General features: G+C 48.4%; 1 protein-coding gene across 2 annotated transcripts in view; it reads left to right on the forward strand.

Moving 5' to 3' along the window:
- The first annotated feature begins 9,490 nt into the window (after positions 1 to 9,490).
- ADCY2 (adenylate cyclase 2) overlaps positions 9,491 to 14,564 on the forward strand; it is a 420,540-nt gene continuing 415,466 nt past the window's right edge. Inside the window, exon 1 of one of the 2 annotated variants that reach the window (XM_047768054.1) lies at positions 9,491 to 9,741. In XM_047768054.1, the coding sequence (XP_047624010.1) occupies positions 9,511 to 9,741 (231 nt within the window). In that variant the 5' untranslated portion in view covers positions 9,491 to 9,510. The remainder of the gene's footprint in view (positions 9,742 to 14,564) is intronic. The other variant, XM_047768133.1, reaches the window with a different exon arrangement.

Raw genomic sequence — 14,564 nt, forward strand, 5'->3', positions numbered from 1 at the left:
TCTCATAAAGCGTCACTGCAGGAGAATTTATGAGTCCTGAGCCAATGACCAAAAAGAAGATAAACAACACCAATGAGCCCATTTTAAATGCTTAATAAAAGTCATTAAACATCCTACAGTATGTTCATCCAACAATCAGTAGGTTAAAATGTTGGGTAAAATGAGTACCCACTCCTGTTTTGGGTGGAGTCAGTGTTTGATAAGAAATACACCCACTTAGAGGTTCAGCATTTCTTCACGCACATCATGCCTATGTTTATTTTCTTTCTAGTACTCAGAGCCCATTCTTAAACTCGGGGCTCTGAAAGGAGTGTAGGTATCAGTCTGAATTCAAAACTCATTATATAAATTTTGTGTTGCACTTGTGTTTAGATATAATTCACTGAAACACTGACTACGCCCCAAAGAAGAAAATTGCTGAATACTGTTTGGGTCAAGAATACCATACTCACAGAAAGGAAAAACATTTTGGAAGAATCCAAATGAAAGAAGACAGCCAATGGCCAATGGGAGGATCATTGGAATAATCTGGTTTTGTTACAGGCTCACACTGGCAATTCCAAATACCATGCTTCGCAATGCTGTTAGCTCTTAAGTTTTCCTACAACAGACCATTGAAAGAAGGTAGAGAAGCTTGGTGGATATTTTTGTACACCATCAATAGAGAGTTAGCAAAAGCGACCTATGACTTAGATTTGGAATATTCTATCCAGAACAGACATAATTGTATTCAATGTTTTCGAATTTAGAAAGACAAAATATAATTACACATTTTTTGTCTCTATATAAGAAGAGCAGGTGTAACACTGTAACTGGATACTTAATTGCAAACAGTCCTAAGAAAAGTAGATACTTTGTGCTCTCATGAAATATGATATAAATGTGAATCCACATTGAGCAACCTCCTTGCCTGATATCTATTCTCTATATTTTAGTCCAGATACTTTAGGATTAATGAATACCTTTAAGAGCTCTAAGGAGTTTTTAACATGAGCCCTCCATTTGCTGGCTCTTGGGAAACAAACATATGTTTGGGAGTGAAGAGCAACCTTATCAGAGCAGGAAAGATAGACATTTTTTCATGTATTAGTTATTAGACGCTAATGGCATAATGAGGGTCTAAATTTAAGATTGCCTTTATATTCCTTTGGCCTGCTGAGCATGAAAAAGCCTTTAACATTTCCCAGTAACAGTGTAAACACAGCCTGTCGAGATAGTTGGCACGTTAACCTCATCTGGCCATTTGGTGGTTATTTGATCTAAGGCCACTGGCCCCATGAACCTGGCAACCTTCCCCCACTATTGTCTCAGGCCGTCGCCTGGTGCTGAAGTGGGAGCTGAGAAAAATGCCTCACAGGTGCATGTGCAAGAGAAAGCAGATTCTGTCCAAAAGTTCAATTGATTCTTCATTGGAAATATCATTTCTTAAAACTCTGACAGTGTCTTTTAATTTAACTCCTTTTATGTGAAAATGTAGTCACTGTTTATCTGTGTATGTGACATCCTGTCAAATAAAAAATCCAAAGTTTAGAAATCTGTGTCCATGATGTCATGAATGATCGTGCTTTTATAATAATGAACTATAAATAAGCCTGGTCATTCGATTGCTAGTCATTCATTACAATGAATTACTTAAAAAAAAAATCCTTTCGAAATGTCTTACTTAACCTCTAATATCAAAAGTATTGTTTGGTAGTAATGCCTTTCTGGTTTAGGAAAGTTTCAGGGCTGACTTACAGGCAGCCCTCGGAGAATGGAGATTCCCGATGAGATGGTGAGCGTCAGTTTTCCAGGACAGGGAAGTGGAGCTTGGATGGGTCTGTCTACGTGTCCGGAAAAGGTCAACGGCAGCACAGTTAAAATTTTTGAAGAGTTTCTTTGCGCAGACTCGGATTCTAATCTAGCAGAGCCAAACCCAAAGCAGTTAAGAGGCTCCATCCACAGGAGCTGGGGCGGGGGTGGTGGTGAGGTTTTTATAAAGGACACGAAAGCAGAGCAAAGCCGTGATTTGATTGGCTGGAGCGGCTGCGGGTTTCTTATTTGGGAAAGCCTGATTGGCTGCTTGTGATTGGTTGTTCTGAAATTTCATTTCCTCAAATACCCAGTGCCTCAGCTGGGGCTTAGGCTTGTTTGCTTAGGTAGGACCCAGGCATTAGAGCCACCTCCTTCCAATGACCTCTCTGTTTAAATGGTAGGTAGGCGAGGAGTGATATTCCATTCAGGAAGAAGTAGGAGGGTAGGTTCAGAAGTGAGGATGGGGGGTGGGGACCTCAGGGCTTTGCACAGCTCTATCTAGAGTTTAAATCAGAAGTTAAGAAGGCATTAGAGACTCAGCAGGGCTACTGCTAGCACGCCGTGGCATGTCACAGCAGGAGGTTTTATGTGTGGCCATTAGGGAGAAGTCACATGCAGGTGACACCTCAGCCTTGCCTTTTTTTAGGTATATGGAGGTTCCGAGGCTAGGGGCCCAATCAGAGCTGTAGCCACTGGCTTATGCCATAGCAACACCAGATCTGATCCACTTCTGTGACCTACACCACAATGTAGGCAATACAGGATCCCTAACCCACCAAGCAAGGCCAGGGATCGAACCTGTGTCCTCATGGGTGCTAGTCCAATTCGTTTTCTGCTGAGCCACGATGGGAACTCCCACCTCTGCTTCCGTTGCTGTCGAGGTCTCAAGCGTGGTTAAACTGCAGGAAGGATGAGATTTTAAGTGGACCCATCACAAATCCTGAGTCTTCATTGCCTGGAATTGTTTTGCCTCTCCTGTGTTACTGGGACCTATAGCACCGGATTCCGTTTTTTGAGTTTGTTGTTGTTGTTGTTTTTGGTCTTTTTGTCTTTTTAGGGCTGCACCCGCCACATACAGAGGTTCTCAGGCTAGGGGTCAAATTGGAGCTGTAGCTGCCAGCCTACACCACAGCCTCAGCAACTGGGGATCGGAGCCATGTCTTCAACCTACACCACAGCTCACGGCAATGCCGGATCCTTAACCTGCTGAGTGAGGTCAGGGATCAAACCTGCGTCCTCATGGATGCTAGCTGGGTTTGTTAACCACTGAGCCACGATGGGAACTCCCTTTTTGCCTTGCAGAAACAAATAGCAATGGTACTTGATTCACACACCTCCCTCCCCAACTTAATTATTTTATGATTATTTATTCAGTGCCTCATATATATGCTATGACCTTTTGATCTATTGGGTGAGTAGAACTGGTAGCATTCGGTGTTTAATACTGCATGAAAATCTTGCCATTTTAGGATTTGAGAACTGTGAGATTTTAAAAATCTGAATGTAGTGCCAAGAGTAAACATTTGTAAACACATCACCTCTTCAGGGCCAGGGCCACATTTCTATCAAATCAAGGTCTGATTAAAGTCATCAACTAGCATTTTTGGTCAATTGTACTCTTTTTTTTTTTAAAGGAATAAAATCAGCATACGTCTTCATTTATTCATTCCTTCATTCATCAAGCACATATTTATTAAACTCTTATTATATGTTTTGCAAATTTCAGGTAATAGAGATGTAACAGTGAATGAAAGAAACACAATCTCTTGCTCTCAATTAATTTACCTTCTGGTGTGGGAAGACAAAAATAAGACTCTCATCCTTGCCTTTATACCACATTAAGACAAAAATAAGATTCTCATCCTTGCATTTATACCTAAGGAAACAGTACTTGTTGTCAAAAGTCTATAGGCAATAATTTTTTGGTACAGTTCCCTTGTTTATAGGGAACTTAAGTGATTCTCTCCTTCCCCCTTGATGTTGATTAAAATCCATCACTTTAACCAGCCCGGAGTAACATAAACATGTTAGAAAAGTCTTTGGAATAATTAGTTTATTCCTCCTAACTCACAGAAAAATGAACCGAAGCTCAGACGTGTTTATGCCTTCTTGGAGGATGTACAGTTGGTATCAGAGAGGAGGCAAAAAGCCACCACTTTAAGGGAGTTATTCCAAGAATATTGACGACAATTACAGCAGTAGGAATACAAGCAGTGAGTTTATTTTCAAATTCAGATATGAAACCATGAATCAAATATGGTAGAGTAGCTTAAAATCCTGACGTTATCCGAACTGAATGAATTCACAATTGGGCAAAAATCACCATAAACTATATCACCACATGGTTTTTCATAGAGACCATTTCTTGTTCCTTAAAGTGCGTGATTTATCAATGTTAGAGTGTAATTGAATTATTCTCGCATGGACTATTTTAAGGGACACCTAAAAGGATATAAAAATAGAAGCCAAGAGATCTGAGTTATCCACTGAAGCTTGGTCAATAAGCCCCCTCTTCCGGAACCTCCTTAGGCAACAAATCCTGGACACACATCTCTGCTCCATGAGTCACTCCTTTTGAGATCACATTCTCTGAGCAGGAGCAGAGAAATCGATTCCATCCCTCTCACGCGGTTGTAGACACAATTAGTCATTAACCTATTCTCACCCCTCCCTCCCATCACTCACAGGAGGAATTCCTGTGTCTCTGTGGGTTTTCAAACAGGTCTCAGAATCCCAGCTTTGGAAGGACAGTGGGATTTTGTGAAAGGTCTTTTTCAAAATATTTGTACTGTCTTCTCACATAATCACGGCCCTCAATCCCAACACGTCACCTGAAATCAGATGCTCAAGATGAGTCTCTGAAATATGTATTGCAACCTTGTCAATTGAGAAATAAGGTATCGCAGGAACCGAGCAAGCAGGATTCCTCGAAGACCTGTCGAGATCATCCCACCCAGAATGGGAGAGAAACTGCATGTATGAATGGTCCATTCAGCCACTTTTTCTCCGGTGCTCTGAAAACGGAACTTCAGGAGTCTTCCTTGGTGAGCTGAAAGGGTTAATGAGACTTCCGGGAGCCAGAAGCTGGCTTTGGTTGTGTGGTTTCTGTATCCACAGGCTCTGGCTCAATAAAAATGTAAATGTTATCTGGGTACACAAAACATATTTCATGGTGATAATGAATCTGTTGACATACTGTTCATACTTTATTACATAAATTTTAGTGATGTATTTGCCAGCGAGAAACATGAATACACAGGGAAATACTCTACACTCAGCTTTACAATATGCTCGGGGTTGGCACGTCTGTGTCTGTCCTTGGCACAGTTTGCCTGCCTGCCTTTAATCAATCAGAGCGCTGTGACATTGGGAAGAGCACAACGGCGTCCTTATTGACTGAGCTAATCTAACTGGATTCGGAAGAGGAACTCGACGGTGGGTTATTTTTAAAGCAAAAACCATTGATTCAGAAACCTGTCCCGCAGCATAATTATTTCACAGAGGTGTAATCGCTCAGGTGTGTCACGGTGTGTGTGAAAGATGGTCAGGTCAGGAGGGCAGAGGTGACCTGCCGCCTCTGGGTGAAGGAGTCTTCGTGCTGGACCTCCAGCCTGCACTTTGTCAGCCTCTGCAGGGAGGCAGAGATCTGAGTGCTGTTTAGTGTCACCAGCTGGCAGGACAGCTCTCTCATTTGCAGGGCCCGGGGCAAAAGACAAATGGGTGACCCCCTCCCCATTCAGAAATTACCCCAAATTTCACGATGGTGACAGCAAGACCTTAAACCACGTGTGCAGCCCTGTGCAACCTCACAAGTGAACACTCCCAATGAGGACAGCCTTGCCTTCTGGGCTCAGAGGATGGAGGGTTGCCCTCTAGTGTTGCTGGAAAGAGGAATTCTTTCGAACGCTGATTCTTTTAACATTTTTTTCTTTTCAAACCCTCTGGCCCAGTTAGGGCTTCCACCATTAGTTTCTTTGTGCATTTTGCCACAAATAAATTGATATGGAGTAAATCTATGGGAGCCCCCCTTTTTCCTCTTCATGTCTTACCCTTGGCATAGCAGCCCTGCTACCCAAAGGCTTGGAAATAACTCTCCGGCTCCTTGCAGTCCCTTTAGTTGCAGGAGTCTATAGTTCATGCTTTGACTTTGTACTAAAGGGTATTTTTCATTCCATTTCACGCTGCTTGTGGATTGTTCTTTCATTTTCTTTCTTTCTTTTTTTTTTTTTCCTTCAAAATAGAAGCTGCTGTGAACTTTTTAAAAGGTATACTTGGTGCAATTGATTCTAAAATGCTGATAAAATAACTATCATGATTACATTGGTTCAGAGTTTATTTTGCATTAACACAAAGTGACAACATAAGTCCTTATCAAAATAAGCCCCCAAACTGAAACAAACCGCAAAGCCCTATACAATACATAGCTGATGTATCTTGATTTTTATATTACATTCCTTCTGTGACCTTTGTCAAGTTTCCATTGAACAGGGGAGTTGGGATAAATGTTGATTTTTGCTCTCTCTCTCTCTCTTTTTTTTTTTTTTTGTAGCCATACTTTTCAAAGTACATTGGAAATTCCTTCAACAGTTCTAGGCCTAGTCCTTTTTTACCCCTGGCATATGATAGGCACAAAATAAATATTTGTTGAATAAATTAATAACAGAACAAGTGATACAAAAATTGTCCTAAGGGTCAGGTGCAAAATTCCCTCCATCCAGAGAGCCTTTTCAAATTATATTTTGACACTGTATATAACAAAATCTCCTAAAAATATTATAATAACCCCTTTATGATGTGGAGAACTTATACAAATGCTATAGATACTGGTTGTGAAAAATGCCCCACTAGAGGAGTTCCCGTTGTGGCTCAGTGGTTAACGAATCCGACTAGGAACCACGCGGTTGCAGGTTTGATCCCTGGCCTTGCTCAGCGGGTTAAGGATCCGGCGTTGCAGTGAGCTGTGGTGAAGTTTGCAGCCGCGGCTCGGATCCCACGTTGCTGTGGCTCTGGCGTAGGCCGCCAGCTACAGCTCCAATTCGACTCCTAGCCTGGCAACCTCCATATGCCGTAGGAGTGGCCCAAGAAATGGCAAAAAAAAAAACCAAACAAACAAAAAACAACCACTAGAAAGGAGAAAATAATTAAACAAGTACTTTCCCCTCACAAGTATTTCAGTTTTTTCTTTTTAAACCATTAACCTTAATTATAGATTATTTACTTTTTCTTCCTTCTTGAGTGGGTGGAGGAAGCCTTTTACCAACACAAAAGGGTGAAAAAGCGTCAAGAATTGGAAGAGATGCTGTTCCTCCGACAGGAAAATTCTGGAAATGCACAACTCTGCCGAATCCAGACAGGCGGAGCCTCAGGGCAGAAGGTGCAACTTCCCACCCAGGCCGGCTTCCTTGGGAGTAATCCGCCCCTGCCCGTCCTCAGCCCTTGTCTTGCAGCTCGATCTCAGAACCACCCAAACCCCCAGTCCCCCTGGTCCAAAAGAAAGAACCGAGCCCCGTGGGCGAGTGAGTCTGGATTCATGGGAAAGGCTCAGATTGCAATTACCCGGTTACATGCGAGTTATGTCTACAGCCAGGTGTGCGAGTTAGCGAGGTGGGCAGGCAAAGTGGGGTGGGAGCGGCAGACCAAGAGCCCGACAGAGAGTTCCATCTCCCGCTAGAGCCGGAGCCTGTGGGGACGCCAGGAGACATTCAGGGTAGGGGACCTCTGTCCGTTGCCTCCTCTTTCCCCTCCTTTCCTGGTCTAGGGCAGGAGGATCCCGGGTCCTGGACACCCCCCTCCCCCATCCCCAGCCGAGATCTCAGGCAGCAGGTGGTAGAACTGGGCCTTTCTCTGGCCTACACTCCCCCCCCCCCACCCCGCACCACACACCCCCTGCAGAGCACGTATGCCCTGCGGCTAAAAATAAAGCCCCTAGAAGCCTTTGGGTCCCCTCTCTCTTCGTGGCTTGGGTCCTGGGGTCACTGGGCATGCAGCTACCCAGGTCACGTGCCCCTGCCAGGAAGGAGGAGAGGACCGGCCAGAGGGGGCGGCGGGCCTGTTCAGGAAGGTTCCCCGGTGTTAGGCGGTGCCGGGGCCCAGAGCACCCAGCGCTGGACCCAGGCGACGAGCTCATAGGCATAAGCCCCTGGGCTGTTTGCTGGTGCCCCACAGGGCAGGTTGGGGTCCTTGGTTTCCTTCGGCTTTGGGAGGAGGTGGGATTTGCGGGTCTTGGGTGCAGGAGGAAAGCTCCAGAACAGAGAGCTCCTTTGGAGTGCCAATGCGCTTTCCCCTGACCAGGGTTTTTTTTGGGGGGCGGGGGCTACACTGCCCTGGCAGCCGTGCGCTCCCACGCGGCTCCAGCCTGGTCTCTGGCGCCCCCCGCGCCCAGTCCCCTAAGGCCACACGGAGGGAGCGAAGCTCAGAGCCGCCCCTCCGCCCCCCCCCCCCCGCCCCGCGTCCCGCGCGGCGCCCAGCCACTCTCTCCTGTCGCATCCTCGCCGCCGACCGCGCCAGAGCAGGGGTTCAGCGGGGACCCTGGACCAGCTGGAGGGCTCCTCCTAAACTCCAACACGGAAAACCTTGCCCCCTCGGGTACCTCCAAAGTGTGACTTAAGCTGAAACCGCAGGGCGCGGGAGGCTGCCTCCCCGAGGACGTGGCGGGGTGCAGCGTTCAATCACACCCGCCTCTCTGCTCCATGGCGCATTTGGGGCTGTTCTCTGCCAAGGGGTCTCCTCACATCTCAGTGCCTTTCCGACCTCCCTAGAGAAGCTCCCTGTCCCTGAGATTGTGGCGGGGCGGGGGGGGGGGGGCGCGTGGGAGCCCCCCAACCCGCCGGGCCGAGATGAAGAAGAGGGTGGGAAGGACTACCCACGAAGGGGGTGCGGAGCGGAGGAGAATCCCAGCGCCCAGACAGTGAAAAGGAGGAGGTCCCCGCTGTCCTCTGAGCAGGGGCTGCCAAAGGATGGGAGGGGTCCTCCCAGCTGCGCTCTGCGAAAGTGGGGAGCAGTGTGGGAGCGCCCTCCCCTCCACCCCCGCAGCCCACTCCGAGGCCGGGGATCCGGGGCGGTCGGAGTGCCCCTCCCCGCTGCACTTTGGAGCTGGCGGAGAGGAGTTAGGAGCCCCCGCAGTCTTCCGAGCGAGGTGGGGAGGGCAGAGAGTGGGAACCCCCAGGCGGTGCTCCAGGACCGCGCAGAGGACGGTGGGAGCCCCCTCCCCACCCCAGGCTGGGCGAGTGGCCAGGAGGTGGACCGCGCTGTGGCGGAGTGTGGGCGGGCCACACAGGGGGACGTCCTCGGCTGGGGCGCGGCCCACGCCCCCCGGCGCCGCACTCCGCGCGGTCCGCCCGCCCCCCGCCTCCATCAGCGCGCGCGGCCGGGCCGTCGAGGGGCGGCGGCGGGTGGAGGCCCGGCTGCGCCGCGCGGGGTGGGGGCAGAGGCGGCCCGAGCGCCCCCTGTCGCACCCGCCCCCTCCCGCGCGGTGGCGGCAGCGGCGCCGCCGGGAGCTGCCCCCGAGGCCACCGCCCGGCCCCCGCCCGCGCGTCAGCGCGCCCAGCCCGGGGCGCGGAGCTCCGCCCGCGCCGGAGGCCCCAGCGCGCAGCTCGGAGTGCGGGCAGGCGGGCCGGCCGAGGCGGCGCGGGGGTGGGACGCCGGTGGTGGCGGCGGGCGAGCGGGCGGCGCAGCCCCGGCCGGGCGCGCTCGGCGGGCGCCCCGCGAGCCGCCCCGATGTGGCAGGAGGCGATGCGGCGCCGCCGCTACCTGCGGGACCGCGCCGAGGCGGCGGCGGCGGCGGCGGCGGGCGGCGGCGGCGGTGGCGACGGGCTGCAGAGGTCCCGGGACTGGCTGTACGAGTCCTACTACTGCATGAGCCAGCAGCACCCGCTCATCGTCTTCCTGCTGCTCATCGTCATGGGCGCCTGCGTCGCCCTGCTCGCCGTCTTCTTCGCGCTCCGGCTGGTGAGTGGCCTCCCCGCGGGACCTGCGCCGCGCGCTCCGGGGCCCCGAGAGGAGAGGGACCTCCCCGCCAGCCGCGTCCCGCCCGCCCGGGGCCGGCCCGCGGCCCGCGGCTCTCGCCCCTCCGGCCCGCCGGCGGCCGGCCTGGCTCGGGCGAGGACTGCGGGCAGGAGAAAAGTTTCCGTGGAAGGTTCTGCCCAAAATAAAGTTGCCCGGGCGTGCACCAGGTGGACCGGCAGGGCGTGCGTTTTCCAGCTCTGCGCACCCGCGGGCAAAGTCTCCGCGCTTTTCCCCCGGCGCCGCTGCCGGCCACATCCGCTCAAGTCGGTCTCCATCCGAATCAGCAGCGCGCGGCTCCGCGAGGCCGCTCGCTGCACGGCCCCTGAGCTGGCATTTTAGTTTGGGTCGGACGGTTCTTTAACTCGGTAAAAAACCTGCCTTGGGAAAGTGGTTAAGGGCGAGGAAACGGAAGGCTAGTATGTTATTGTATATCTCTGCCTTTAAATCTGTATTCATTTAGCCCCATGGACAGAGAGAACGGGGGTGTTGACTTGTCAGTCTGCATCCTCTGAGTGTCTAAGTAAGAAGCATCGGTGGACCGTGGCTGTTGATGGTGGTCGCTGTTCTGTACAGGTTATCAAACTGGATTTCCTCACTGGGAGCATAATGCAACTCCACAGCTGATGTCAATTTGGCCAATTTATATTTTTCCAGCAGAAATCCTTGGCTCACTCCCTTGAGCAGAGAGGGGAAATCTGTAGATGGCAGTAAACTTCCTGTTACTGATCTTTCTGTTGGTGTGGTTCAAACTTTTGCACCGCCTATGATATGTATGTGCAGATTGGGTGCCAGCCATTGATTATCCAGTGAGATATTTTTGGTGTCTGGTTTGATCTGGGGATGTCTGCACCCAATGGTTTTTTTTTTTTTTTTTAGCATAGCTTATAAACATGCACTCAGCAAAAGCGTGGGTGTTTGCTTTTATTTCACCACGTGTGCAAAATAGCTGTCCTTGGTATTTGGCAGTTTATTCCTGATATCCTGAGCCAGATGGTGTGCAAATATTATGCATGGGAAAACTTGTTATCATCATGGGTTCTTTAAAAAATGAAGTTTTCCTTTCCCGCACACTAGTCAAGAGGTGCTGCCTTCTGATGGAATTCAGTGAGATAAGAATAAACATTAGAAAGCAGAAGATGAAGATGCCGCCAATCACATCTGGTCCATGTCCTATACAAAACCGAGAGCAGATTGATTCTGTATTCCGGGTGTCAGTTCCGGGCAGCCCTCACAGCCTTATGACCAGCCCAGAATGCTTCCTGGAATGGCATCTTTGTCTCTTGTCACCACTTTTGGGGCCAAAGAGGACTTGAAGAAAGACTTATGCTCAGTCTTATTGGCAAGTAGGGTTTCTGGAAGCATTCCTTTCCTTTTCTTTTTCATTCGTGCAGGGAAGAAGACAGGTTCCTTTTCCTCGGGAAGTCTGTTCTGCCAGGACAGTGTGCTTGTGATTCTGTTGAATCTGTAATTCAAACCTGTTTGGGCTGCTTCTCTTCCAAATGGAAAAGGAGGAACAGGTGATAGCCTATTTATAGCGCCATTAATATATTTAAAGACAAGGGTGAAGTTCATGCCTCCCCTACACACAGCGCTTGCTTTGTTTGCTATGACACTGATCTCCAACTTCTTAAACCTGGGTCTATGCAGACGTTCTTGAATGGGGCATCAGAGGTTCATTGCAGTCAGCTGAACGCTCCCTTCCCTAATTTGTCTTTGATCTCTCTGTTTCTCTACACAGTTCCTCTATGTTCCATTTCATGTGGTGCAAATGCGGAGTGGTATTGCTTTAAAAAGTTGATTTTCCTTGTGAAATCAATCATTTCCAGACTTTCCTGGCACTCGGCTCAATCATTTTAAGCACACAGCGGGCACTTCCCATGGTGTGGTGGTAGCCCAGGGAAAGTCTAAGAGGCCGTGGAGTGGATCTTATGCCTTGCCGTACCTGGTTCACGATCTGACTGCTCTGTAAATCCTTCTAGGTGATGAGCTGGGCAGAAGTGTTCCAGAATCAGGAAGAGTGACTCAGTCTGGTGGAAAGGCGGGGACTGGGGCTGCTTGGCCTTGGCATTAGGAAATGCATAGGGTGGGGTGGGGGGGGGTACTGTCCTCTTGCAACTTGACCTTAGACAGTCTGGGACAATTCTGAGCTCTGGACAGCTCATTTCTATTTTGCTTTTAGGAATATCATAACCAGCAGTTCTATTTTCCCGAAAATGTCCTCCATCCGGGGCGTCAAAGATGGTTAGGTTAGGAGCGTCGGAACGTGGGATGGAGTTATAACCTACAGCCACGTGCCTGTGCAGTGAGGGGGCTCCTTGCTCAGACTGACCAGAGCTTGGCTTCCCAGAGAGCTGCCCCCGGGAGGGTGGAAATAGCCTCCTGGGGCTGACCCAGGTTTCCACCTTCCAGCGCTTTGCTAGACTCGCCAGGCTCTGAAGTAATTCAGGAGCCCAGTCGATCTATTTTTGCTGCCTGAAATCTTGGACCGATTCCCTCTTTCCCATGACTCTGCTTGCCTTTGATTTCCATTAGACTCCCAGCAGCACTGGTAGTAGAAAAAGTCTGGCACCTTTCTTAGCGCACATCCGTAATCTTCCAGAACGTTTGGATCACACACTGATCGGAATATCATCCAAGTACAGAGGGATTTTTTTTTTTTTTTTTTTTTGCTATATGTAATTGCTTTTGTGTTAAGTGACTTGAAATAGCTATTAAAGAGACAAGAGTAAGCTGTGTCTTGATTTCATATTTCCCTAATTGACACGATTCACAAATGGCTGTCACTTAGTTTCAATCTATGGTCAGTCCATGCTTCTGCATTGTTGAGCATGAAGTTAAAGTAATCCGCAAAGTCTTTTCATTATGCTGTAAAAGTAAATTCTGAATTGAAACTTAATCATCTTGCTTACCTCTTTTCTACATAAAAAAGCTATTAAGCAGGTTTGACCCCACATTTGTCAAGAAATATCGACATGAAACCAAGTAAATAGAACTCATGATAGCATGTCTTGCATTTTAATATCCTGTTGAATAATATAAAAATATTTTTCTGTTGCCTGTGATGGAAGTTTCTGATGATATTATTTGGCAAGATGGACAAAATTAACTTGACCCCTGGCATCAGAAAACCTGGAACTAATGAGACCAGACTGAGTTTTAAGTCTCACTGTGTCACTTCATTTTCCAAGACTTGTTCTTAGCACTAAATGCACAAAAACCTCTTCTCAGACTTAAATCTTCTCTCATTTTTTATGTCCCAGATCAGCCAGCTTTTCTCCAATTTTGCCTGTCATTGTTCGGAAAGGTTGACATCCATTTTTTAGTTTGTCAGGTACCAGCTGGCTCCAGCCAGGTTTGTTTTGGCTCAGATTTATGATTAGGAATGGTCCATATTTCAGCTGGAACAGGAAAATTTCATTCCCATAAATTTTAAATAGTCAGATATTGCAATAAAAATTTTTTTGGTCTTTTTTTAGTTTGGTGCCAACATCCATATGAGTATCTACTTTTACTAAGTATGCCGTATATATGATTTTGATAGTTTATGCCTACCTTCTCGCTTTTCCTGTGATTTAGCATGCTAAATCTTGACAACAGCGACCGTAAGTACTGCACTACCAATCAGTTTCCCAGCCTCACTTTTTTTTTTTAAGGGGCCGATATATCAGCATCTTTCTCACATACTTTCCTCCAGAATCGTATTTTTTCCAAAAGCAAGCAAATAAGCAAACCCGGTCATTGTAGAGGGAGATGGGCTTTGTTAGTCCAGATGTCAGTACCTCGAGTGGGTGGAAGGATCAGTGGGGAGCAGTCCTTCACCCCTTTCTTGGGGCTGGCAGGCTGGAAAGGGCAGAAGTATGCCTAACATCTCCTCAAAGGAGCAGGAAATTCTCTGCATACCTCTCTAGTCCCATAATTCTGGGGGTGGCAGGGAATCCTCTATGCTCTTAGGAAGAAAAGGAGCTAAAAGTTAGGTCTTTCGGTGAGTTTCTATACATGCAGGAGACACTTCCTTGGCAGGTGTTTGTAATTTGCAACCCGTAATTCAATAAGTCGTTTTAATTGTAATTTAACTGTGGTAAAAAAAAAAGACAATGCAAAACTAATTTTCTGCAGGAAAGGTGGTTGCGATTTCAAGGCCTTGCAAGAAAGGATTTGGAAGCCTCCTTTGGATGTTAAAGTGCATAATTAAATACACACACCGTACCTTGCGTTCTGCATTAAAAAAGGCAGAATGTACTGGTTAAAGGCGTCCAGGCATGTTGGCACTTTGACTGTGGCCCTTTCCACCTCTGTGATCTTGGGCAAATTGTTCACGCTCTCTATGCTGCAGGTCTCTTGTCTGTGAAGTGGAGTGGTACCTGCCTTCTAAGGCGCTGGTCCAAACCACCGCACGTGGAAGCGCTTCAAATAATGCCTGGCACAGGGGATGACCTCAGGAGCTGTTGTCATAAGGGGGCCAGAGTCTTTGCATTTTCGGGGTTGCTGTGAAAGCACAGTCACGTAGCCTGTGAGCTGGAAGGGTGCTCCCGCTTCAGAGGAGGAAACTTGAGACCCACAGAGGGCAGCGCTTCTCTTCAAGGCCACTCCGTCGCAGTACTGGGCGGCTGACTCTGCTGGGGTGAACGTGACTGGCGGTCACTGCGGATCTTGAATTCCCCTGGCGTGGCAGCAGTTTTCTTGAAATATCGTATGATACAAAAATCCACAAGCTACGTTCTATGTAATGGAGTCACATGGCCATTTTTTTTTTTTTTTTTTCCAGG

This window comes from Phacochoerus africanus, chromosome 1 (assembly GCF_016906955.1).
Source record: "Phacochoerus africanus isolate WHEZ1 chromosome 1, ROS_Pafr_v1, whole genome shotgun sequence".
Taxonomy (NCBI): Eukaryota; Metazoa; Chordata; class Mammalia; order Artiodactyla; family Suidae; genus Phacochoerus; species Phacochoerus africanus.